The sequence below is a fragment of the Lepeophtheirus salmonis genome, chromosome 13 (genome assembly GCF_016086655.4).
Source record: "Lepeophtheirus salmonis chromosome 13, UVic_Lsal_1.4, whole genome shotgun sequence".
Lineage (NCBI taxonomy): Eukaryota > Metazoa > Arthropoda > Copepoda > Siphonostomatoida > Caligidae > Lepeophtheirus > Lepeophtheirus salmonis.
In genome coordinates, this window is record NC_052143.2 from 35,923,609 (window position 1) to 35,950,996 (window position 27,388).

A 27,388-nucleotide genomic window follows, 5' to 3' on the forward strand; every position below is an offset into this window, starting at 1 on the left:
ATTGTTATTAATTTGGACTTTTGGGTACTTGTATGGAAGAATTTTTTTTTTTTTGAAAAAAGCTGTGATTTTTATTGTCATTTTTCTTATTATTGTTTTTTATTGAACCCATATCAGTTATGTGCAAGGATTGTGTTATGTTCAGTTAGAATGTTTGTTTGTCAGAATTATATATAAAGGTATGCCTATTGGGATTTAAAAAAAAAAATTATTTCAAATTAAATCCAATTAGCTAACTACACACTGATTTGGGGAATATAACCTTTTCTTTTCAAAGAAAAGATTTAGTGATGCCATAAATTAACTGTGTGCACAATGTAATTGTTTATGTAGATGTCGCTCCAAGTATTTATTAAGATAAATAGGGATGCTGAGTTCAACGTGGATCATATCATTTTTGAAACTGGTGTTAAGAAATAATATTACCTTCTTAAGATTTTTTTAAGATTCGTATTAAGGTCGCATCTTCCAAACCAGTATGTGTCTCAGATCCTTTCGGATAATATTAATTTATTCATACTTTGTCTCCAGGTACTCAGCATCACTTGAAAGATGCATTCTAAATGAAACAGATAATTTTTTATGGATATGTCACATTGAAATGAAAAGCTTTGCAAAATACATTTCAAATAAAATGGATACAAATCCGAATATCTATGTATGTTATCTAGTTTAAATATGGCAATTTCAGAAGTTGATGATGCAAATTTGCTATCAATTACAATTGTCAGAAATACAATGTTGATGAAACTGTTTGACCTAATATTTTAACAGGCGGAATAAAATTTTATTTGACACCAATTCAAATCATCGAAGTTTACTTTTTTATTAAAATTTGAAACAAATATCATTCACAATTTGAAGAACTCTATAGGAACATTAAAAACAAAATGAAGACTTTGTCTGTTTTAGTCGTAATAGTATCCCTATCTGCTGATGTCTGTAAGTACATAAAGAGGCTCTGAGTGATGATGAGAGGAATTGTATTCTTATTACAGATGCTCAAAATTGTGGCACAAATTCGGGACCCTGTCAGTTTCCATTCAAGTATAATGGAGTAACTTATGAAGGATGTACCCTGGAAGACAGCCAACAACCTTGGTGCGCCACTTCAGTTGATGCCAATCGAAACTACTTAAACTACGACTATTGCTCTCAAGACTGTAAACGTAAGTAATTATTTAGTTATCTCTCTAATGGAATAGATGTTATTTTCCTATTATTTATATTATATATAGAAGCTTCCACGACAACTATTGCAGGAGGTAAGTTAGAAAGCTAAAGTACATATAAAAACTGTTCAACTTGAAAACCTTTTATCTGGTTCTAGGATGTAAAACACTCGGTGGAATCAATTGTAAATTTCCATTTCAGTATTTAGGAATTACATTTACTACATGTACAGCTGCAGGATTTGGAGGATTGAACTGGTGTGCTACTTCAACTGGACCAGATAATATTTTGACCTCTTATGGAATATGCTCTTCTAGCTGTGCAAGTAAGTGACATAATAAAATGGGTTTATTTCACCAAAATTCATATTTACGTACAATTTCTATATTGTTTAGCTGAATCAACAGTGGGAGCAAATGGTAAGATCTAGATTTGATACTATATATTTTTTTAAACAATTGGTACTATTTGATTTGTAGTGTGTGGAACTGTTGATAGGAGGAGTTGTATTTTTCCATTTGTTTATAATGGTAAGAGCTACAGTACTTGTACAACTGTCGAAAGCACTGTTCCATGGTGTTCCACAAGTGTCGAACCTGTATCTAACGAATCCCTGGGATTTGGATACTGTAATAAAAACTGTCAGGGTAATTTATAAAATAAATAGTAAAAGAAACAAAAATAAATTGCAAATATGAACTATTACTTATAGTAAGTGAATCAGGAGTACCTGTTACTACAACTACTGGATCTTCAACAACTGCAACGGCGACTAATACTGTATCTTCTACAACTGAAACGATGAACAATACTGGATCTTCCACAACTGCAGTAACCACTAATACTAGATCTCCAACAATGACTAATTCAGGATCCTCAACAACTGCAACGGACACAACTACAGGATCTTCAAAAGCAACGACGATATCTAATACAGGATCTTCAACAACTACAACGACGATCAATACTGAATCTTCAACAACTACAACGACGAACAATATTGAATCTTCAACAACTTCATCGACGACTAGTACAGGATCTTCAACAACTGCATCGATGTCTAACACGGGATCTTCAACAACTGTATCGACTTCTAATACAGGATCTTCAACAACTGCAACGACGAACAATACTGAATCTTCAACAACTTCATCGACGACTACTACAGGGTTTCCAACAACAACAACGACGACTACTACAGGATTTCCAACAACTACATCTACGACTACTACAGGATTTCCAACAACTACATCGACGACTACTACAGGATCTTCAACAACTGCAACGACAAACAATACTGAATCTTCAACAACTTCATCGACGACTACTTCAGGGTTTCCAACAACAACATCGACGACTACTACAGGATTTCCAACAACAACAACGACGACTACTACTGGATTTCCCACAACTACATCGACGACTACTACAGGATTTCCAACATCTACATCGACGACTACTACAGTATCTTCGACAACTACATCGACTACTACTACAGGATTTCCAACATCTACATCGACGACTACTACAGTATCTTCGACAACTACAAATGCAACTTCTGGGTAACATTTATCAACAAACACAGGCAATATGTTAATGTTTTCATGGCATTTTGTTTTTTCCATTGATGCCTCTTCAATGTATTCTTGGATATTATATATGAATATTCATTATTGTAGTAACCCTAATGTGATTTAAATTATTTTATAATATATTTATGACTTAGCAGACCATTCCTTTTGTATATTTTATTATAAACATATTTTTCTTTTGAACATGAGATGATGTGGTGCTCCTGATGGGTTAACGCCCTGTTAAATCCCGAAGAATTAAGAAATTATACATATGTCGATAGCATTGATGATAATAATTTTATCACTCTATTTTTTTATATTAAGGCCTTGTCTTTCACTGTTTAACATTTCAGTGATAATATGTTATGAATATTTACAATGAAATTACCATGACATACGGTAAATTTTATTTAACTATCACTTCAACTATACATAAGGTAAATTTTATTCAAACTATGAACTTAATAACATAACTGGTATACACGACAGATCATAGATTTACTTTAACTCCTAAGAATAGGAAATATCCTTGGTGAATCAAGTATATCAACCTTCCTACTATAATTAATACAGCTTACATAATTTACAGTAACAGATTACCAAAAGTTATGCAGTAGACTTAACAAAAGGTTTAAACCTATAACTGATCGTATATCGAAGGTGTGGCAATTGGAATAAAACATTGGTTATCAACTACGAATTAGAATGGCCTTGAGATAATGGTTTGGATTTAAAAAAGGATTTTGACTACATATGACTTGAGCTGATCATGATATGTCTCCAATTTAATTACTTTTTGTATCCCTTCATTCCAATGTTGAGAGTTTTATACACACAATGGCATGCAGAGTATTCAATTGGAAATAAGTAAAGGATGTTGAAAAAGAGATATGATATCTTCAAATCATTCATCTCTCTCAAAATCAACTGATTGAAGAGATTAACTTTTCTGGGCATAAAAATGGAGGTCATGAACATATTATTGCAGTCTTGGGGTCTGGGGTAGCGACCATATTTGGTAGTTGGTATTGCCAAGAGTATCAAAATCCTAAGGGAACTGAAAGAATCAAAAACACAAAATATTTCAACCACTAAAATTAAACTTTTCTGGCAGTGCATAAATCGAATGTGAAATTAGAGATCCAACGATTTTCGAAATATTTATAATGAGTACATTCAAATCATGGCAAAAGGTAAGAAATTATAATTTATTGAATTTTTTTGTCACACACAGGCAGTGGAAAATATGTTTAACAGGTAAAGGATGAATCAAAATCTGTCAAAATTACTTTTTGTATTTATTATAGACATATGTTTAAAATCTTTGAAAAGTAAATTTTTATAAAACGTTAAATGTTGCATAATAATTAAATTATGTTTAAAAGATGCGTATTTTTGAATTCAATAAAGTTAATACGTATTTTCTGGAGTGCATTTTGTGATGAAGTACTTTACACTTTTACTAGTCACGTTAGCCAGAAATTAGACATAGGTACATTTTTTAAATTTTTTCAATACATATTTTTATTCAAAGTTCTGCACATCTTTTTTTTCAACATATAAAAAGTGTTAACCAATAGAGACATACTTTTTTTTTCTTGCCATAGGCATTCTTTATTTCATAAATTGTGATATAAAAACATCATAGTTCATTTTTACCATTTATTCGTAAAACTATAATAAAAAGATCATTATAAGGAACATTAATATAAAATAACAAACTAATTAAAAGGAATATCAAATGCAGCATTTAAATAAAAATTTTAAGCTGCTGTAACATTTTTTGAAGAACCTTGATTGCAAATTTAATCTTAGGAATTACACTTATACGAATGATATTTTTTGTCGTCCTTTTAGAATAAATAATTTCCGTTTGTACATGTCCTTATATATGTCACAGAAGAGTTGGTGTATTGTTTCGTTATCTGTGTTGCAAAAATGACTGCAAACAACTATGGTCTTTAAATTTGGCTCCAACTTCTAAAGTTCTTGATAAACGGCATTATGTAAACCACTTCTCAGTACTCTTAAGCGTTAGTTTTGCACGGAATGGATGCTCTCTTTTGGCTCTTTTTGTATGTTTCTACTCCCCAAATTACTTTGAAATGGTTTATTTGTTAGTTTTTTCCACATTTTCTCATATATGCAGTTGACATGCCCTCATTCAAAATAGAAAAAAAATCATCTAAACAAATTGGAAGATTCTGAATCTGGCTTTGAAGGCTTGCCTGGCTATTCTGTCCATCAAGTTGGCTGAGGGTATAACAATCACTGCAATGTAAGCATTGTCCATCTGGATTTCAGATATACTATGTTACAGGCTAATTCTGAAAGACAATTAACTAAACGGATTGAGAATACATCAGACTGATGAAAAAAATAAAGTGTGTCTGGAAAACTGTCATGGAGAAAATTGGAAGTGGAAAACTGCACTGAAGGAAAATTGCCAGTTTGGAAAATTGCCCGTATTTCGTACCAACTTCATTTTGAATGATAACACATTATAAATTCGCTTAATATTATTAACGACAAATATCTAAACATATTTTTTTGTTCCATCCTCCAAGGAGTACCTTCAAGTGTGAGTAATAGTATAGCAATACAATTTCCTTGCATTTTTTAAAATTTAATCCAATCTTGTAAAAAATGGATCGAGAGGATTGGAAAAGAGGAAAAGGGGGAATAAATAGCTTAGGGCATCTTAAAATATGGTTGAATACCCTTTGCCCTCGGATTTGCCCGGGGGTAGTGTGGGATTGCAAAAAAAAACACTACTCTTGTGATTGGATTAAACTATTATTTTGGTATTAGCGTGGTTCCTTGGATGTATAAGATGCTTCGACAGTATTTTTAAAGTATCCAGGGGTACCCTAAAGTACCCTTCAAAACCCGAGGGCTTGGAACTAGTTTGTGGTGTTAGAAGAGTTCCTTGAATGTATTGGATAAATTGAAATGGAACAAACAAATATGTTTAGATATTTTTCAAAAATAGTTATAAGCTAATTTATAATTAGTTATTAATCATAATATTGTCTATACAAAATACGGGCAATTTTCCTAACTGGCAATTTTCCTCCAGGGCAATTTTCTACTGCCAATTTTCTCCATGACAGTATTCCGGACACACTTTATTTTTTTCATCAGTCTGATGTATTTTACTATACCTTAGTCCTTCAGCAATAGCTATCTTTAAATCTATTCTTCACTCATAATATAATATTCATTAATATAAAAACGAAGAAAATTATTAATTATAGCTAGAACGTATTTAATATATTCTCGCTAAACACTTCCTAGTTTAAATTCAGCTATCTTGTATTTCGAAAGAGATTATGTTGAACAACTAAAGAGACATAGTTAGTGAATAAAAATATGTATTGAAAAAATTATACAAAATGTACCTATGTCTAATTTCTGGCTAACGTGACTAGTAAAAGTACAAAGTACTTCATCACAAAATGCACTCCAGAAAATACGTATTAACTTTATTGAATTCAAAAATACGCACCTTTTAAACATAATTTAATTTAGTATGCAACATTTAACGTTTTATAAATAATTTACTTTTCAAAGATTTTAAACATATGTCTATAATAAATACAAAAAGTAATTTTGACAGATTTTTTTATCATTAAAATCATGGTAAAAGTCAAATAAAATTAAATAATACAAGTATCAATTATAATCCACGACAAAAAAGTTGAATGGAAACTTCCTTTTGAGTCCAAAATTTAATACTTCTACTCAAGATTGTAGTCTGGATCTAGTAAAGCCATATCCTAGAACAGCGTTATTTCCACATTGTGATTCATCCTTTACTTGTTAAACAAAAAAAATCAATAAATTATAATTTCGTACCTTTTGCCATGATTTGAATTACTCATTATAAATATTCGAAAATTGTTGGATCTTTAATTTCACATTCGATTCATGCACTGGCAGAAAAGTTTAATTTTAGGGGTTTAAATATTCTGTGTTTTTGATTATTTCAGTTCTCTTAAGATTTTGATATTCTTGGCAATACCAACTGCTAAATATGGTCGCTACCCCAGACTGCAATAATATGTTCATGACCTCCATTTTTATGCCCAGAAATGTTAATCTCTTCAATCAGTTGATTTTGAGAGAGTATGAATGATTTGAAGATTTCACATCTCTTTTTTAACATCCTTTACTTATTTCAAATTGAATACTCTGTATGTCATTGTGTGTATGAAACAACTAAAGAGACATAGTTAGTGACTATGTCATTTCAGCTGCTGCAATTGACATCAAAGACTGATAAGTAACAGTCCTTGGACTGACAAATTTTATTTGAGACAGTGTGATAGGACTGCAGTTTTTTTTAGACCCATCTAACTCTAGTACTCTCTCAAGAAATGAAATGAAAAGTAAAGGCATGCATGCAAAAAGAAGAAGATGAAAATTTGGAAGTTGCAAAACAAACACTTAAACAGCGTACGTGTTAAAAATGATTACATTGGATCATAATGTTTTATAAAATAGAAATTACAAAAAGTATATAAAATTTTGTATAAAATATCAGATGAAAACTAGTTTAAATCACCCAAAAGGTAATTTTTTAATCTTTTAAATATGTTTTATATTAAAATATATAAATGATAGACATTTACTAAACAGAATAATGAACATATGCAAATTAAAATTTGAGTTTACTTTTCAATTAACATAATTACTGAGGAAAGTACATATGCAGATAGTCAAAATATAATGCTTCTTAATTGCACTTTAATTAAAAATAATGCATTTTAAATTTTTTCTCACGTTTCTTGTCAAATATACATTAATTTTTACAACAATAGCAATATTAAGAAGTGTTTCAATGTTTTTGTCATCATATTAAGTATCTGAGCAATACCCTACATATTTTCTCTGAAATTGGGACTTTCTTTGATTTATAAAAATGGGTTATTCCATGATAAACTTTAACAAGAAAATTGATTTCACTAAATTTGGTATGTGTGGACCCAAAAAATGCAGTAGTATGACTTGTTTAAAATAAGCGTAATTTTGATAAAATCAAGAAAAGACAACTCTAAACCAATTTGCAATTAGCTATATTTTTTATTCAATATTTCCTCCTTCACAAGCAATTACGTCCTAGACACGCAAGCAAATACATTGTAGGCTTTTCACGGTTAAGGCTGCGTACCACACGGTTATGATTGCAACTCGAAACAAATCTAAATTTGGATGATAATTGTGTCATACATTATTCTCCATGACGCCCGAAACTCCACTGTCTCGGTGGTTGGAATTTAATACATCTACTCAAGATTGTACTCTGGATCTAGTAAAGCCATATCTAGAACAGCGTTATTTCCACGTTGTTATTCATCCTTTACTTGTTAAACATATTTTCCACTGCCTGTGTGTGACAAAAAAATTATAAATTATAATTTCTTACCTTTTGCCATGATTTGAATGTACTCATTATAAATATTTCGAAAATTGTTGGATCTCTAATTTCACATTCGATTCATACACTGGCAGAAAAGTTTAATTTTAGTGGTTGAAATATTTTGTGTTTTTGATTCTTTCAGTTCTCTTAGGATATTGATACTCTTGGCAATACCAACTACCAAATATGGCCGCTACCCCAGACCCCAAGACTGCAATAATATGTTCATGACCTCCATTTTTATGCCCAGAAAAGTTAATCTCTTCAATCAGTTGATTTTGAGACAGTATGAATTATTTGGAGATGTCATATCTCTTTTTCAACATCCTTTACTTATTTCCAATTGAATACTCTGCATGCCATTGTGTGTATAAAACTCTCAACATTGCAATGAAGGAATACAAAAAATAATTAAATTGGAGACATATCATGATCAGCTCAAGTCATATGTAGTCAAAAACCTTAAACCATTATCTCAAGGCCATTCTAATTCGTAGTTGATAACCAATGTTTTATTCCAATTGCCACACCTTCGATATACGATCAGTTATAGATTTAAACCTTTTGTTAAAATCTTCTGCATAACTTTTGGTAATCTGTTACTGTAAATTATGTAAGCCGTATTAATTATAGTAGGAGGGTTGATATTCCAGATTCACCAAGGATATTTCCCATTCTTAGGAGTTAAAGTAAATCTACCATCTGTCGTGTATACCAGTTATGTAGTATTAAATTCATAGTTTGAATAAAATTTACCTTATATATAGTTGAATTCATAGTTAAAATAAAATTTACCGTATGTCATGGTAATTTCATTGTAAATATTCATATATATTATCACTGAAATGTTAAACAGTGAAAGACAAGGCCTTAATATAAAAAAATAGAGTGATAAAATTATTATCATCAATGCTATCGACGTATGTATAATTTCTTAATTCTTCGGGATTTAACAGGGCGTTAACCCATCAGGAGCACCACATCATCTCATGTTCAAAAGAAAAATATGTTTAAAATAAAATATACAAAAGGAATGGTCTGCTAAGTCATAAATATATTATAAAATAATTTAAATCACATTAGGGTTACTACAATAATGAATATTCATATATAATATCCAAGAATATATTGAAGAGGCATCAATGGAAAAAACAAAATGCCATGAAAACATTAACATATTGACTGTGTTTGTTGATAAATTTTACCCAGAAGTTGCATTTGTAGTTGTCGAAGATACTGTAGTAGTCGTCGATGTAGATGTTGGAAATCCTGTAGTAGTAGTCGATGTAGTTGTCGAAGATACTGTAGTAGTCGTCGATGTAGATGTTGGAAATCCTGTAGTAGTCGTCGATGTAGTTGTGGGAAATCCAGTAGTAGTCGTCGTTGTTGTTGTTGGAAATCCTGTAGTAGTCGTCGATGTTGTTGTTGGAAACCCTGTAGTAGTCGTCGATGAAGTTGTTGAAGATTCAGTATTGTTCGTCGTTGCAGTTGTTGAAGATCCTGTAGTAGTCGTCGATGTAGTTGTTGGAAATCCTGTAGTAGTCGTTGATGTAGTTGTTGGAAATCCTGTAGTAGTCGTCGTTGTTGTTGTTGGAAATCCTGTAGTAGTCGTCGTTGTTGTTGTTGGAAACCCTGTAGTAGTCGTCGATGAAGTTGTTGAAGATTCAGTATTGTTCGTCGTTGCAGTTGTTGAAGATCCTGTATTAGAAGTCGATGCAGTTGTTGAAGATCCTGTGTTAGACATCGATGCAGTTGTTGAAGATCCTGTACTAGTCGTCGATGAAGTTGTTGAAGATTCAATATTGTTCGTCGTTGCAGTTGTTGAAGATTCAGTATTGATCGGTGTTGTAGTTGTTGAAGATCCTGTATTAGATATCGTCGTTGCTTTTGAAGATCCTGTAGTTGTGTCCGTTGCAGTTGTGGAAGATCCTAAAGTAGTCGTCGTTGTAGTTGTTGAGGATCCTGAATTAGTCATTGTTGGAGATCCAGTATTAGTGGTCACTGCAGTTGTGGAAGATCCAATATTGTTCGTCGTTTCAGTTGTAGAAGATACAGTATTAGTCGCCGTTGCAGTTGTTGAAGATCCTCCATTAGTCGTCGTTGCAGTTGTGGAAGATCCAGTAGTTGTAGTAACAGGTACTCCTGATTCACTTACTATAAGTAATAGTTCATATTTGCAATTTATTTTTGTTTCTTTTACTATTTATTTTATAAATTACCCTGACAGTTTTTATTACAGTATCCAAATCCCAGGGATTCGTTAGATACAGGTTCGACACTTGTGGAACACCATGGAACAGTGCTTTCGACAGTTGTACAAGTACTGTAGCTCTTACCATTATAAACAAATGGAAAAATACAACTCCTCCTATCAACAGTTCCACACACTACAAATCAAATAGTACCAATTGTTTAAAAAAATATATAGTATCAAATCTAGATCTTACCATTTGCTCCCACTGTTGATTCAGCTAAACAATATAGAAATTGTACGTAAATATAAATTTTGGTGAAATAAACCCATTTTATTATGTCACTTACTTGCACAGCTAGAAGAGCATATTCCATAAGAGGTCAAAATATTATCTGGTCCAGTTGAAGTAGCACACCAGTTCAATCCTCCAAATCCTGCAGCTGTACATGTAGTAAATGTAATTCCTAAATACTGAAATGGAAATTTACAATTGATTCCACCTAGCGTTTTACATCCTAGAACCAGATAAAAGGTTTTCAAGTTGAATAGTTTTTATATGTACTTTAGCTTTCTAACTTACCTCCTGCAATAGTTGTCGTGGAAGCTTCTATATATAATATAAATAATAGGAAAATGACATTTATTCTATTAGAGAGATAACTAAATAATTACTTACGTTTACAGTCTTGAGAGCAATAGTCGTAGTTTAAGTAGTTTCGATTGGCATCAACTGAAGTGGCGCACCAAGGTTGTTGGCTGTCTTCCAGGGTACATCCTTCATAAGTTACTCCATTATACTTGAATGGAAACTGACAGGGTCCCGAATTTGTGCCACAATTTTGAGCATCTGTAATAAGAATACAATTCCTCTCATCATCACTCAGAGCCTCTTTATGTACTTACAGACATCAGCAGATAGGGATACTATTACGACTAAAACAGACAAAGTCTTCATTTTGTTTTTAATGTTCCTATAGAGTTCTTCAAATTGTGAATGATATTTGTTTCACATTTTAATAAAAAAGTAAACTTCGCTTATTTGAATTGGTGTCAAATAAAATTTTATTCCGCCTGTTAAAATATTAGGTCAAACAGTTTCATCAACATTGTATTTCTGACAATTGTAATTGATAGCAAATTTGCATCATCAACTTCTGAAATTGGCATATTTAAACTAGATAACATACATAGATATTCGGATTTGTATCCATTTTATTTGAAATGTATTTTGCAAAGCTTTTCATTTCAATGTGACATATCCATAAAAAATTATTTGTTTAATTTAGAATGCATCTTTCAAGTGATGCTGAGTACCCGGAGACAAAGTATGAATAAATTAATATTATCCGAAAGGATCTGAGACACATACTGATTTTGAGGATGCGACCTTTATACGAATCTTTAAAAAAATCTTAAGAAGCTAATATTATTGCTTAACACCCGTTTCAAAAATGATATCATCCAAGTTTAACTACTACCCAATCTGTTTCTTACGTCGAGACTTGTAGTTTTTCTTTCAATTTTATTTGACACACACTTACAAAAGGATTCACCCTATTAAACTCGTAGAAAATATGTGCTGACGTTTCTATTTTCTCGCTATAAAATTTGCGGTGATTTGATTGGAATTAGTTATTATTTAGCTGTGAAAAGTTGTCATATTTTCTTGAATAATAATTTAATTATAATAATAATTTGCTGACTACTAAAACATTTTGGGTATTTTTTCATATTTGCTTTACGAAAAGAGATTGCGAAATGTAGTATAGATAACGATGTTTGCAATGTATTCAACAATAATTATAAAAATAACTAATAAAAATCTTATAATATTAATAAAATTGGGCTACTTAATCTTTCAGAGTAAAATTGTATCCCTTATCCGGATTCTATTTTAAAAAGGTTCGAACTGTGGATAAAATATTTAAAACATTTTAGACAAATATTTATCTAATTTTGGTTTTGGATATAGATCCGAAGTTTATTTTTCTAAAATGTACCCGAACATTATATTTAAAGATCCCAAATTTGAGGAAATAAAGATTCATAGCATTTTTAGAGTCAAATTAAGGTGTTTTCTACTTTAATACAATGATACAGTTACTATTGAAGGAAATATAATTGATTTATTTAATTTGTAGATTTTAGTATTTTTCGCCAGACAACCGCCTATCTAAATACTTTTAACTTTACAATACTTCCTGTAATTGCTCTTTGGTTATTTTTTAAAAGTAAAAGTCAAGCAAAATTAACAAGAAAATTGCAATATAATTATTCGTAACACAAACCTAAAACAACGAGGTTAGCAAATACTATATATAATTATTTTTAAAGATATATATAATTTGATTCTTTTTTTCCTATTATTTTCTTGATCGAAGAAATAACAGATATGCCTGTGATCTCGAAATTAGACATTATACAAAGCAAACCATTCCTTGAAAAAAAACTTATCCTGAAGTGCAAGAAACCCTAAGAGCAATTTTCGTTCCTTAAAAGCACTTTGATTTTTTTATGTATTTTGCCAGATACATAAAAAAAATCGAAGTAAAATAATCTTAACTTAGTATCACTGACAATGAAGTCTGAGTCTTTGTACATTTTCTACACTAAGTAACTCTAACGATTGAATGAAGCTGCCATAGTTTGTAGGTTTTATACTACTTTCATCCTGGAGTGGAATTAGTAATCTCCCAGCATTAGTATCAATTAGGAAGGATAATTCAGAGATTTACATGTATATATTCAATTTATGAGTTATACCCTCTGACTTTTAATAGGTTTTTTATATTTTTATATTATCATTAAACATTATATAAATGTTAGGTATTTCATTTTTTATTTTGATAATTAGTCTCAATATTGATTTTATATGATATTTTAATATATAATCTCAAACACCAAATTTCACACTTCCGAATAATAAATGTTTGTATACTCCTGGATTATTTTTTTGCTTTATTTAAAAACTCCTGTACATTAAGGTGGTTGTTTTGAGGGGGTTTGATCAACTTTTTCAAGTTTTGAAAGCAAAGTTTTAGGAAAAGTTGTGTTATGAGTAAATTAATAATTTGTGAAAAATATGTGCGCTAATGAGTGGGTCTTTGGAGGTTCCCAAAAACAAATGATAAATTTTTGTTTCCATATTTTTTTTGTATGTATGACTAACCTCTTTTACATTATTGTAAATACAAGCTCACGATTCTAATTTTTATGAATATGATTAAGCTTAAGAAATTATGAGCAATCAAAAAATTTATTATTCTGCTTTTTTTGTGTGAAAATTGCTCATTTTTCTAGATTGGTATAAAATAAAAGGATACAATTTAGATCATAGTAAGATTAAACAACAGCAAAGATCATATATATTAAGCAAAACTCCACTGATAAAAACTAACATTCATTATACGGGAAAAAAATTATATAAAACTTTATCTTTTGTGTGGGAAAACTATGGCAATCAGATAATATAAGTGAGGGATCCAGATTATTAACTAAAATACTCTTATTAAATCGTCCAGACAAACTGTCATTGTTAAGTCATGAAACCTTGACCTACTTTCATACTGGAACACATTGTAATCTTTAGGGTCATAAGTCAAGACTGAAATGTAATTTTTTGAAGTGATCAACAAAATTTGTATATGATTGGAATAATAAAGAATTCGGTGCCATTGAAAATGGACATCAAGGTCTTGAAGATCCATCCATTCGAAGCAATTTGTCGTTCATTTAAGGTAATCTTTCATTTTTTATTGGTAGATCTAAAACTGAATCTCTGATTATACTTTCTGAAGCCAAAAAAATAAAAAATCCTTGAGAAATATATCTGAAATATAATTTGTATCTTTCACAGAAATCCTGATGCTCTATATAAGGAAAAGTTTGGAAATAGAGTCAAAGGTGGAGATGAACACATGCCTGAGTTTAAAAAGACTTTGGAAGATTTTGCAAACTTCCAATTTATTCAACTTACTTATATATTATTTTTTTCTCTTGATACATAAATATAAAGTGAACAACATTTAACAGAAAAAAATATATATATTTTGTGGGTCCATAAATATTTTAAAGATTTAAGTGAAAACTACCATTATAGTTTCTCCAAAAATGGTTGTAATTGGTAATAATGTAAAACATATTTATATAATCTAGAAAATATATATAAATATAATTTCAAATGGATTTGTGAATCTCAAAAATACATCCAATATTTTTACGATTTGGATTAAAGTAGTCTGTCAAAGATTTACGAATTTTGATTTTCAAATTCCTAATTTACATCATTTTTTTTTTGTGTGTGAATCTACCTAATGGTCCACTGAAATCAATGCACTAACTAATTCAAACACTGACAAAGATTGAGTGATTAAAATTAATTCATTTTTATATATATTAAAAGATAAAAAAAATTAAATAAACTTGATCTCTTTAGTTTACGTACAAGTTGAGAAAATGACATTTGAACGTAATTGACAAATTTCCGTTTGCACTCTCCAATCACTTGGGCATCTACGCCGAAAGCAAGCCAAAAACATTAGAAAAGAAGATTGTCTCTATCATAAACTCCAAACTGGATCAAAAGGAGTTAATAGAAACCGCCCAGGCCAATTAAGTATAGTACATTAGGGCTTATGCAAGAGATCTCGGAGTTTCACACCAGATTGTCCAGAGAGCTATAAAAAAGTGCGTGGAAAGAGTCTTGTGAGGGTGGAGAGGACACTTTTGACACCAGCAATGAAAGATACCCATCTCTCCGTTACAAACCTCTTTTCAATGAGTCTTTTGAAATCTTTTTTTGGACACTTTTTGCCCCTTATAGCCCTTATGCCAGTCTCCTGGACTATACCTTGTCTTTTTTAACTTCACACCGATTCCTTCAATTTCCTCTTCCGGCAACTCTGGGTCTGGGATAATGGAGGGATACATCTACAATGGGTGCCATGTTTTCAGGCACCACCTTGAAGCCAAAATTGCCACTAAGGGGGCTACATTAATGAGTAAGAGAGCTCAGACACACATCTATTTAAAGTATTCATTTTGTTGAAATTATTTTCTTAATTAATATATTATGTCTTTTTTAGGTTTAAAAATCACTGTTCTGACTTTAATAAACTACTTGGTATATAGCTATAATATTTATAAAGGAATAAAAGCGTGGGTCCTCTCCCAAAATTTTATTGCATGCAAAAACATTTTATTTTTCGAAGAGATAGGATATACTGCTACATATATTAAATATGTATTGAAAGTGTATAAAAATAGAAATATTTAATGCACTTTTGAACTATAGACCTAAGAACAAATTATGTTAATTTCAAATAAAAGTTTACATGAGTTGTCTATTTATTGTGTCATGTATTTCAATTATACATATAGTCATTTTATACTTGAATATATATATTTACATACATACATACATACATTGAATGTTGACATTTCAAACAACTATAAAGGCTTGATATAAATTCCAAATTTTTTAATCAATGAGGAAATTTTTTGTATTTTATTTCAAAAACCTAGTTTTCTACAATATGATAACTCTTTCAATAATTTATGCATTATGTGTTTTGAAGGCTATAATTAACAACATAATATATTTGTCAATTTTTTGATTTGAATTGATGGAGCAAAGCTGATAATTTCGACCAAAATATCATCCTGAGCATGATCACATTTCCGTACACCTTCTCTTTAGCATTTTTTTATACTTTAAACTCAAACCGATTCTTGCTGTATTTTACAGTAATTTATGAAACTTAATATATCTCTACCGTAAAAACAAAAGAAAAACTGCTATTTTATTGCTATTCCGCTACCGATTCACCGTTTGTTTTCCAATTTGTAACTGCAAATGAATTGTGTGGAAATCAGCTTTTCATGTAAACAATTAATTAATAGGGCGAACACTGTGTGTGATGAAGAAAAAATAACATTTGTGATTTTTGAAAGTAACCACTCCGTACATTCCTTATTAATACTATTATAATATTAGTGATTTATTGAATTTACAAGTCACATTTTAACTTTCTTTTACAATGTACAAATGACTCACTCACATTTGGAAAAAAAAAATATTTTCAAAAAGTTAATATAGACATCCATATGACATATGACATTATTATGACCCTTGCTACTAACAACCCGAAGAAACATAACTTATTATTGATACTTGGCCTTCATGATAATAAGTACATTACGATGACTTTATGCAAACCACTTATTGTTCCATGAACTATGCTTCTGGGTTTGACAGAAATTGATCAAATATTGCAACCAGACAAAAAATTTCACTTGAGGCTTCTGCTGATAGTTGATCAAAGCCCTGGCTCGAGTGATCTTTTCTCCCGATTTGACAGAGTTAGAAGCTGTCCCTTGTGACGTTCATAGCTATGGTACTATAGGTCTTCATTCATGACACAATGGACAGTTGAACAGGACGTTGCATGGATGTTGTCAGCAAAACTATTCAACGCTTTGGCTGGGACTCCTCTAAATTTTTATGTTAACTTTCCCTAACAACTCTTTATTATAATAAGTGATAAATTAGAATCGGATGTTTTTTCTAATCGGGATGTGCCTTAGGGAAATAATGTTTAATTTGCGATTTTGATTCTAATTTATAAATGATATTTAACTGTTTATCACTTTTTTTAGTTATGAAAAAAAAAAGTAGCCCCCCCCCCCCTTCTAACTTAAGGAATTTTTGCTTTTTACTAAACAATATAATATTTGATTTTTTTTTTGTCAAATGAAGTTTTTTTAACTATATTTTAGGAAAAAATTGTCTAAAAAATAAACTTTTTGTGAGCAATTGCAGATTTTAGAAATTTTTCTTCAAAAAATTTAATTTTTTGAAACTAGGCATGCTATATTTAATTGTTTCCAGAAATATCTTTTTTTTGTGAATAGTTTTGAATTTTGAATACATTTTAAATATCAAATTGTATTTTTGAAATTTTTTTATTAAATGAAATTTTTCAAATTAATTTTAAGAAATTTAAATTTGGAAGTTTAAAAAAATATACATATATATAATTATTGACTAAGAATGAACTCAAAACGATATTAAATATATCAACAAGACTAGATAAATATGTTAAAGGACTTGGACTTGACTTAAACTTGTGAGAAAAGGCTTGAAACTAAAAAATGAAATTGGAATATAAGGACCCCACTTTAGGTGTTTGATACTTTCATTACTAGAAGTTCCTGAAATCAACAGTTCCCTCATTATTATTGAACTATCATAGTTGGTAGGTAGTAGCTATAAAACAGCTCCATTTGTCATTTTGAGTTTATTTTTCGTTCTCATTTTGGAAACAAGTGTTGGAGAATGTAATTTTTAAGTTACTATTTTATTTCACTATTTGTTGAATTATCTGCCAAATGTAAGTTATATTTGCATTCAATTAGTATACCAATGTTTTACTTTCACGAACTAGTAAATTTGATTGGATATGTCATTTTAATCATTCTATAAAATGTAATTAGGATTAATTATGTCTCAACAAAGTTAATTGCATTGTCCTAAATACATACTAGGCAGCATGTGTTCAGAATATTATTTTTTTACACCACTGCCATAGAAAAATAAATAAAAAGGATTTGACAAATTACTTTATTAAAAAGTACTTTTTATACAAAAATAATGAAATTTTGAAATCAATACAAACTTTGACAACATATTTTCGTTTATTGACAAAAGATGATGTTTTTCGACAAATTTTACGAAAAGATTTTAGTCCAAGAGTGAAGGAGTCAGAATCCTGCTTCTATAAACTTACTGTACACTTATAATGGAATTTACATCAAAAGGTTCCCACTGAATTATTTATTGTGAGGATCTGGTAAGTGTTATGTTTAGATCGATCCAATAATGATGACGGCAGATTATTATCTTATGTACACATTTTTATTATGTAAAATCATTTACTAATAAGCAATACATTATATAAAATCAAGTTCAATCACAAATAATTATCGATTATTTAGTCCAGTACTTAGTGCTAGATAAATCGGCGTTCCAGGCTGTTTATTAAACTACTGAAACCGCAGCAGTAAGTTGGCACACTGATAAAGATTTTTATGGAAGTAAGTTCTGGAGACTGCCAAGGTCACTCCATAACCTTAATGAAATTCTTCTTGAGCCACTCTTGGCCGTGAGTTTCGTAACATTGTCATGATAAAAGACCCATTACATGGGTCATTTTCAGTGTCTTACTCTAAGAAAAGTGACTGTGAATAGAAAATAAAGAATGAGTATTGAAGGGCAACACTAGGAGTTAGGGTTTTACCCAACTAGGAAGGTTGTCTTGACATTTATTAATAATACTAGTTAACAAATTTTTGCACTTCGATTGAAATGGTGTGCATCTGATTGTTTTTACCTTGAGAAATTACATTTGTAATCAATCAAAACTTTTATCAAAACCTTGTTTTCAAGCATAAATAATTGCTATGGATCCCCTAACAGGTGCTCATACCAACATTAAGTTTAACTGGATTAACGCGACTATTCCCCTTGAAGCATTTTCAATGTGGGAGTTGAATTTTGAAGTTATTTAGATGAATATCTTTTATTGAGGGAAAAATATAAGGAAACGACAAAAGAATCTGTAGCCAATATTTTGCTCCACCTTTCCCAATGATTTATTACTCAATCAAGGCAATATATTTGAACTAATTAAGAAATCAAATTAATTCCTTTATGAATTGTATATTATAATATTAAATTACTTGATTATTAAAACAATAAATTAGACAATAGGAAAACAATCTTTAATCATTCAATCAATGAGAAACTGAATTCTGCAATAACGGAGTGGCAAATTGTAATTGATTTGTCTTACTTGCTTATTAGTAAATCGTACATAAATCTTCCAAGTTAGTGAATGAACCCTTTCTCAACAAAGGGGATACCTTGGGTCTTGTCGAAGGGTAATGCAAAATATCTATGCAGATAATGATTCTGTATTTATTAATTAATATTGATACATGAAACCAAATAAGTTGCTTTCGTACAGATGTCTACCTTATGATTAGAATGTAGAACAGAACATAAATTTTGGCTGAAATAAGGAAATAAAGTGAACGGAATGCCAAAATAGTAGAAAACTCACAAGCATAGTTATTTCAATCTATAGATTGTCGAAAATGCAGTTCGAAAAAAAGGTGGAAAAACAAGTCGTCCTATTATACATACGTATTTTGATATAGAGTAAATCACTTCAAAAGAAATATTTTATCTTCACTTTATCTTTCTTTTTTTATTAAGATAAAAAAATAAAAAAATATATAGATCTTGAAGAAATAAAAAAATAGTATTTTCTTATCTGGGTTTATAATATGTATATTTTCATAACCATGTATGTACTTTTTCTCATGTATAAATTCCTTTTAGTGATCAGTGAAGCAGAAAGCATGTTGAAGTTTCTTACTCATTCAATCTTGTTTTAATAACTTTATACATATAAAAAGACATACTCTTTCTGTCTTCAATGAACATTTATTCCTCATAATGTAAATTATAAATACATAGATACGTATTTAATTTATAATTCTGTAGTTAATATTAATTGAATGAAGAGGAACTTCTAATTAACCAAATATATATTATATATCTGCAGCTTCTAAATACTAAAAATGTAACTTGAACCACAATTATATCTTGTTGCAATCAATTATACTTAAAAACTACTTATATTCCTTGCCTCAAACAAACTATTGTAAGCTCCATCTGTTTTATCTAGTTGATAGCTTGTTAATTACAAGTACTGGCTTTATAATAAATTTTTGTTATTTACGCGGGATTTGAGTATTTTAAAGTGATTAAAAATATTATTTCCAGTAAAAAAATGAAATTAAGTCGTGAAAAATATGGTCGACTCATTTTTCATAAATTTTGACTCAGATTATCAAGGGAACTGTACAATGATAAAATTAATTCATTTGGGGATCAGTATGTTCAGCTACTACAGAATATTAAATGAAAAGTGGCTTTCAAGAAGATTTGTTTGGTTGAACGGTGCCTGGAAATTCTAATAAAAATTGTTAGAGGTTTATCATAGCTTTTTTTTTAGTATTTACAAAGGTGAGAAACCTTAGATCTATGCATATGAGCCTAAAAAAACAACAGCAATCGACTTAAGGGGTCTTACAAAAAGAGTCAAATTCAACAAAAGTTATTTGTGGGATAAGTACTTCAAAGCAAATGGTTGCCTGTTTTTTTGTTTTTTGTTTTTTTCGGTAGCTACGTACCATTTAGTTAAGGTGGCATTCGAGCAACATAGAACAGTTAAATTTGAATGTTACACTACTATTTGTTCTGCCAAAAATCTCCAAGAAATCCGTATAAACGGTAGAAGATGCGAAAAACTTTTCCAAGGCAAGTGTTCATATTTCGGCTCCAACAAAGATCTTTTTGATCAGTCAAAACATGGAAATGTGAAAGGCTTATTTTCTGGACAGCCCTGATTTAACCACTAATGACTTTATTCTATTCCCAGACATCAATAATAAATTTAATTGGTCAGCAATTTTCATCACCAGAAGAAGAAGCCACTGTGATACATTGAAACCTATGTTTTAATTTACATCAATCATAATGGAAAAACTACTTCGAAAACTGAGTAAAACTTATGCAAAAGTGTATAGATCTTCATAGATAATTTTTTGAAAAGGAATAAACTAATTTCGCCGGTAAATATTTTCTCATTATAAGAACAGAAACCTAAAAAATAATCTACGCACATTTAAAGGAATTAATTTACTCATCTGTTGCTCATCTACAAATTGGAAACAGAGAAATACAGAGGTTATATCCAAGAACTCCTAGAAAAATTGCCTATGCTCTTGGACAACAGGATGCCCAGTATAAGCTTGAAGCGTCGAAGGAAATAAAAAACCACCTCAGGAGTTTCAAGATCCACAAAGGCACCTCCTAATTTCTTAATAGTTTATACAATGATAGATTTGACAGCTTATATAATTTTCTAAGAAATGACGACCAAAGATCAGTCATTAGCGAGTGGCTTAATGAAATCTGAAGACTTTTAATATTAAAATTAAAAAAAGATACAATTTATTAATTAGCAATGTAATTTTAACAAAACTAATCCAAAAATATATATATTTCTGAGCTCTTCTAATCATGAATATAGACGCCCTTAGAGGCAAGGAAGGCTTCTAGGTGGTGGCAGAAGTCCTGTCATCATCTGTGGATGTAGTTCTTTGGCATGGCATCCTAGTACTTGCTGACAGTAGGTTTGTGGGACTCTGTGTTTGGATGGAAGACACTGCCGGCCTTTCCCTCGACATGCACTATAAAGATGTAGTCATGAGGATTAGAATCAGGGCCGTAGAGTGGCAATAAGTGTAAAAAAAAGATTTTAAAAGTAGTCAAAAGACTCATTCAATAGTCATCCAACGGAGGAGATGCATTTTTTTCATTGCCGGTGTCAAAAGTTGCCTTTCAACCCTCACAAGACACATACCACCAACTTTTTTATTGCTTTCTGGACAGTTTGGTGTGAAACTTCGACTTCTCGTGTATGTGCCTCAATTGACTTGAGGGGATTGGACTGGGATGTCTGGCTGAATACGATGCACAAATATATATATATATATATTTTTTTTTTTGCAATAAGATTCTCTTTATTGTTGTATCTGTACAGAAAATTCATTTTATTTTATAGTTTTAGTTTGATAAAAAAGTGGTGTTAATTTTTTCAATGTGATTGGTTACTAAGGACTCTGTAAAAGCTCGTGTAAAATAGATTTATGAAATATTTTTTTTTCTTTTAAATTCAAAATTAGTTTTTAAAATATCGAAAATGAACTATTTGCACATTTAAAGTAATAAAATACCAACATAATTTTTTTCCATGCCAAAATTTGTTCACCCAAAGAATTGCCTAAGACAAACTTAATGGAGGATTTATGGATTATTTATCCGTATGATATGAAATTAATTTAATAATGGTATTCATGAATTAAACAAAATAAAAAAAAAGATACAGACGCAGTGAAAAAAAGTTTTATATCCTACACAAACCAAAAGGAAAAAATAATTTTCTGCACAAAAATATTTATTAAACCGTTTATGAAATTAGATTTTTTTTCAAAAAGGTGAAATTCTACAAATAAGATCCTGCCAATTTAATTTTTAACATAACACAAATTCAAATAGGAACAAAAACAAATGTTTGTAAGTATGTTATCTAGCTTCTAAATTGCAAATTTGTGAATTTTATAAAAGGTATACAATTATTATTGCCTTAATGGATGTGTCATATAAATTGATTGACCTAATATTTTAATTAGATAAGTAATTTTTTTTGACACATGTGTAATGAAATTCAAATGATCAGAGTTTACTTTTTGATCAAACTTTGAAACAAATATCACTCACAATTTGAAGAACTTCATATTCACACTCAAAAAATGAAGAGTTTGTCTGTTTTAGTCGTAATAGTATCCCTATCTGCTGATGTCTGTAAGTACATAAAGAGGGTCTGAGTGATGATGAGAGGAATTGTATTCTTGTTACAGATGCTCAAAATTGTGGCACAAATTCAGGACCCTGTCAGTTTCCATTCAAGTATAATGGAGTAACTTATGAAGGATGTACCCTGGAAGACAGCCAACAACCTTGGTGCGCCACTTCAGTTGATGCCAATCGAAACTACTTAAACTACGACTATTGCTCTCAAGACTGTAAACGTAAGTAATTACTTAGTTATCTCTCTAATAGAATAGATGTTATTTTCCTATTATTTATATTATATATAGAAGCTTCCACAACAACTATTGCAGGAGGTAAGTTAGAAAGCTAAAGTACATATAAAAACTGTTCAACTTGAAAACCTTTTATCTGGTTCTAGGATGTAAAACACTCGATGGAATCAATTGTAAATTTCCATTTCAGTATTTAGGAATTACCTTTACTACATGTACAGCTGTAGGATTTGGAGGATTGAACTGGTGTGCTACTTCAACTGGACAAGATAATATTTTGACTTCTTATGGAATATGCTCTTCTAGCTGTGCAAGTGAGTGACATTATATAATGTGTTAATTCCACCAAAATTCATTTATACATTTCATTCCTGTATTATTCAGGTGAATCAACAGTGGGAGCAAACGGTAAAATCTAGATTTGATGCAATAATAACTTTTAAACAATTTTTACAATTTGATTTGTAGTGTGTGGAACTGTTGATAGGAGGAGTTGTATTTTTCCATTTGTTTATAATGGTCAGAGCTACAGCACTTGCACAACTGTCGATAGCACCATTCCTTGGTGTGCCACAAGGGTGGAACCTGTATCTAACGAACCCATACTATATGGATACTGTAATAATAACTGTCAGGGTAATTAATAAATAAATACTAAAAGAAAAAAATATATTTGCAAATATGAACTATTACTTATAGTAAGTGAATCAGGAGTACCTGTTACTACAACTACTGGATCTTCAACAACTGCAACGACGACTAATACAGGATCTTCTACAACTGTATCAACGACTAATGCAGGATCTTCAACAACTGCAACAGTTACGGCTAATACAGGATCTTCCACAACTGCAGCAACAACTAATGCAGGATCTTCGACAACTGTATCGACGACTAATGGAGGATCTTCAACAACTGCAACGACGACTAATACAGGATCTTCTACAACTGCAGCAACAACTAATGCAGGATCTTCGACAACTGTATCGACGACTAATACAGGATCTTCCACAACTGCAACGACGACTAATGGAGGATCTTCAACAACTGTATCGACAACTAATACAGGATCTTCCACAACTGCAACGACGACTAATGGAGGATCTTCAACAACTGTATCGACCAATAATACAGTATCTTCAACAACTGCAACGACGACTAATGGAGGATCTTCAACAACTGCAACGACGGCTACTACAGGATCTTCCACAACTACAGAGACGACTAATGCCGGATCTTCCACAACTGCAAATGCCACTACTATAGGATCTTCAAACACTACCACGACGTCTAATACAGGATCTTCCAAAACTGCAGCGACGACTAATGGAGGATCTTCAACAACTATATCAGCAAATAGTACAGAATTTATAAGTTCAACTAAAACAATGTCTGGAAAATCATCTACTACAGTATCGTCGACAATGACAAATGCAACTTCTGGTTAAAGTTGACCACCCAACATAGTCAATATGCTAATATTTTAATGATTTTTTTTTTTTCATTGATGCCTCCTGATTGAGTTTTTGGATTTTTTATCAATATTTGTTTTTGTTGTAGCCTTATTATGTATTAATTTATTTTGTTATATATTTACGACTTAGCATAACATTTCTTTCATATTCTTAATTTAAAAATCTTTTGAACGCCAAAAGATTTGGTGCTCCTAATTTTTTAACTCTATCTTAAAACACAAATTATTAATAAATTATGCTTACGTCCATTGCATTGTCTATATTTTTATATTGAAGCTGCATATTTTACTGTATAACATTTAAGTGATATGAGATATCAATATTTATGAGGATATTACTAGTCATAATGTAAATTTTTTTATTACTAAGAATTCAACAATTCATTATTGATACATTTGCTATGAAGATATATATGACAGATGATAGATTAAGTCTAAAACCTAAGGAAAGAAAATATTCCGGATGGATCGAAAATATCAGGCCTCCTACAATATTTTACTCCAACGATGACTATTACAATATCCTCAAAAACTGTAAAAACGACTTATCTAAAACTACAATTACGAATGATACTGTATTTTCCACATCTACATGATCTTCCACAACTGTTACAGTATCTTTAACAATTGCAACGACGACTACTACAGCATCTTCTACATCTACAACGACTTGACCCTCCGAGTAGGTAAAGTCTGGAAATACATCCTTATTTCAGCTCTCAGAGATATTGTGGTGATGTGACAGCCTTCATTGGAAACCTGTTTAATATTTTACCAGACAAAATAGCCTAAAAGGTGCAAATACTGCAAGTTTGGAGGCCAAAACTCGGCAGAACGTACATCAAATTTTCAGAGTTAAAGAAAAATTAGCTTTATTTGCAGATGGCATATGGTGCTTCTACTGTTTCTTTGCCCAAAAGAAGACAAAGATCGCATGTGCAACCAAGTTTACTGTCTTGGTTATAATGCTGTGGTCATGGGTTCAAGGGGACAGTGATGCTGCTTATCTTCTTTAACCAAAAGAGTGGGTTGGCGCTGAAAAGTACTGCATGTTACTAAAGTACAAAATCATCACATGGATATAAGTCAACAATGAAAGAAACAAGTTCACCTTCCAACAAGACCCAGCCCCTCTCACATGACCAAGAAGACCCTCTACATGCTCAAGGTGGAAAACATCGCCTTCTGGTGCCAGCAGACTTGGCCCTCTAGCTCTCCTAACTTGAACCCTATAGATTTCTTCTTTTAAGGGGAATTAGTTAGGCAGTCTGCTTGAAGTACCACAATAATTTGGCCGACCTCAATAAATAGACCGTGAAGATCTGGGTCCAGGCAAATACCGAACACGCTGTATCGGCTTGCTCTTCCTTCTGGAGCCCCCTTGACAAGATAATTGCCACAAACTGCGGACACATCAAATAATCCTTTACTTCATCGATGCATGAATAACTTGTGTACAAAAAAATTCTCTAAAATTATAATTTTGGGAGTTATAGACTATTAAAAATGTCCCAATTTACATGAACATCCCTGCATATAGTGTTTTTCCAATTATACTTCTGGGTTTTACAAAGATGTTCAACGTTTGAGCAGAACCAGCCAATATCTTTCACAAGGGGTTTCTGTTTTAGCTTGATCAAAACCTTGTTTTGGGTAACTTTTCTGTCTGTTTTTCTATACAGTGTTAGAAGATGCCCCTTGCATCATGCACAGCTTTGATACCGTATATTTTCATGGATGATACAATAGACTGTTGTATAGAACGATAAGTTTTGTTAAAGAAAATGATATTTTACTATTTATAACACCTAGGAACTGTTTTAATAAATTATATTATATTTTTCAATTGTTACTATCCCTCTACAAGTTCCGGGAGAGCATCATCCAATCTAAGCGACATGTCTCTTAAAAGTTCAGGTTAGTCCTGTAAATGAACCAAATGGATCAAAACTTTAACCCATGAAATAGCCAAAATTTTCTACTTTTGTGGGAACTTCATTTTAAACATGATTTTTCAAAAAATTTTTTGAGCGATACATTTTACTATATGAGCGAACATATTAGATACATTTTAAATACAACTTAACTAATAAATATTTGATCTAATTACAATTTCGAGATTGACATACAAACTACTTATTGTCAACATCAAAGTTTTTAATAACCCATTCAAGTCTCCATAATGAGGTAAATAATGAAGTACATTAGAAATTTATTTTATGGAGTGAGATAAAATTTCAAATAATGTTTTTTATTTACAAATGTTTGAATAAAAAACTATGTTGAATATATAAGAAACAGAATACCGGTTTATAAGTGTTGAAGGTGTATTAGATCTCATTGCACCTAGTACTCCTTCTCAAATTGTCCGTGAGGTCAAAACTAGTAAAAAACTATCCATGACCACTATGGTGATAATAAAATCAATTTATTGGGAAAAGTAAGTGGCTAAAAAATGGTTCCTAATTGTACAAAAAACATTGAAAAAAAGTTTCAACAGTTTTGGAAATATTTAGAGATAGCTCAACTTTGGATAATTTATACTTTGATGGAAAGAACTGCGTATTTTTTGATACTGTCCATATACGTCAAATTAAAGATTTTTAAAACAATAAATTGAGCTTACTAACTTTACAATAAAATATATTCTATAATTATTTCAGCAAAAATAATTTTGATATTTTTAAAATAACTTCAATTGAAGATGATTGAAATTTAGCACATCTCTTTTTTATTTCTTCTGCATATCGCAGCCCCTCTATTGGACTAAACTATATTTCAAAATTTCTAATTAAGGTTCAGTAATTTAACTG

General features: G+C 30.8%; 3 protein-coding genes across 3 annotated transcripts; 2 read left to right on the plus strand and 1 right to left on the minus strand.

Annotated features, from left to right (window-relative positions):
* The first annotated feature begins 791 nt into the window (after positions 1 to 791).
* On the plus strand, positions 792 to 2,906 carry LOC139907002 (uncharacterized). The gene is made up of 7 exons (XM_071892925.1): positions 792 to 942; positions 999 to 1,169; positions 1,239 to 1,265; positions 1,331 to 1,498; positions 1,569 to 1,592; positions 1,653 to 1,820; positions 1,886 to 2,906. The coding sequence occupies exons 1-7, from the start codon at positions 891 to 893 to the stop codon at positions 2,737 to 2,739; spliced, it is 1,464 nt and encodes a 487-aa protein (XP_071749026.1). The 5' UTR covers positions 792 to 890; the 3' UTR covers positions 2,740 to 2,906.
* Positions 2,907 to 9,203: 6,297 nt separating this feature from the next.
* On the minus strand, positions 9,204 to 11,359 carry LOC121127531 (uncharacterized). The gene is made up of 7 exons (XM_040722929.2): positions 11,267 to 11,359; positions 11,040 to 11,210; positions 10,944 to 10,970; positions 10,711 to 10,878; positions 10,617 to 10,640; positions 10,389 to 10,556; positions 9,204 to 10,323 (listed from the first exon to the last, which is right to left on the minus strand). The coding sequence occupies exons 1-7, from the start codon at positions 11,316 to 11,318 to the stop codon at positions 9,371 to 9,373; spliced, it is 1,563 nt and encodes a 520-aa protein (XP_040578863.1). The 5' UTR covers positions 11,319 to 11,359; the 3' UTR covers positions 9,204 to 9,370.
* An 11,405-nt stretch (positions 11,360 to 22,764) lies between these two features.
* On the plus strand, positions 22,765 to 24,693 carry LOC121127532 (uncharacterized). The gene is made up of 7 exons (XM_040722934.2): positions 22,765 to 22,859; positions 22,916 to 23,086; positions 23,156 to 23,182; positions 23,248 to 23,415; positions 23,486 to 23,509; positions 23,570 to 23,737; positions 23,801 to 24,693. The coding sequence occupies exons 1-7, from the start codon at positions 22,808 to 22,810 to the stop codon at positions 24,547 to 24,549; spliced, it is 1,359 nt and encodes a 452-aa protein (XP_040578868.1). The 5' UTR covers positions 22,765 to 22,807; the 3' UTR covers positions 24,550 to 24,693.
* The last annotated feature ends 2,695 nt before the right edge of the window (positions 24,694 to 27,388 follow it).

Bases quoted from the DNA above. Each gene is read 5' to 3' on its own strand.
- LOC139907002 (XM_071892925.1), top strand. From the start codon at position 891: ATGAAGACTTTGTCTGTTTTAGTCGTAATAGTATCCCTATCTGCTGAT. The intron at 1,266-1,330 runs GTAAGTTAGAAA...ATCTGGTTCTAG, and splicing joins CACGACAACTATTGCAGGAG to GATGTAAAACACTCGGTGGA. The intron at 1,821-1,885 runs GTAATTTATAAA...TATTACTTATAG, and splicing joins CTGTAATAAAAACTGTCAGG to TAAGTGAATCAGGAGTACCT.
- LOC121127531 (XM_040722929.2), bottom strand. From the start codon at position 11,318: ATGAAGACTTTGTCTGTTTTAGTCGTAATAGTATCCCTATCTGCTGAT. The intron at 11,211-11,266 runs GTAAGTACATAA...TTCTTATTACAG, and splicing joins ATCCCTATCTGCTGATGTCT to ATGCTCAAAATTGTGGCACA. The intron at 10,641-10,710 runs GTAAGTGACATA...TATATTGTTTAG, and splicing joins ATGCTCTTCTAGCTGTGCAA to CTGAATCAACAGTGGGAGCA.
- LOC121127532 (XM_040722934.2), top strand. From the start codon at position 22,808: ATGAAGAGTTTGTCTGTTTTAGTCGTAATAGTATCCCTATCTGCTGAT. The intron at 23,087-23,155 runs GTAAGTAATTAC...TATTATATATAG, and splicing joins TTGCTCTCAAGACTGTAAAC to AAGCTTCCACAACAACTATT. The intron at 23,416-23,485 runs GTGAGTGACATT...TGTATTATTCAG, and splicing joins ATGCTCTTCTAGCTGTGCAA to GTGAATCAACAGTGGGAGCA.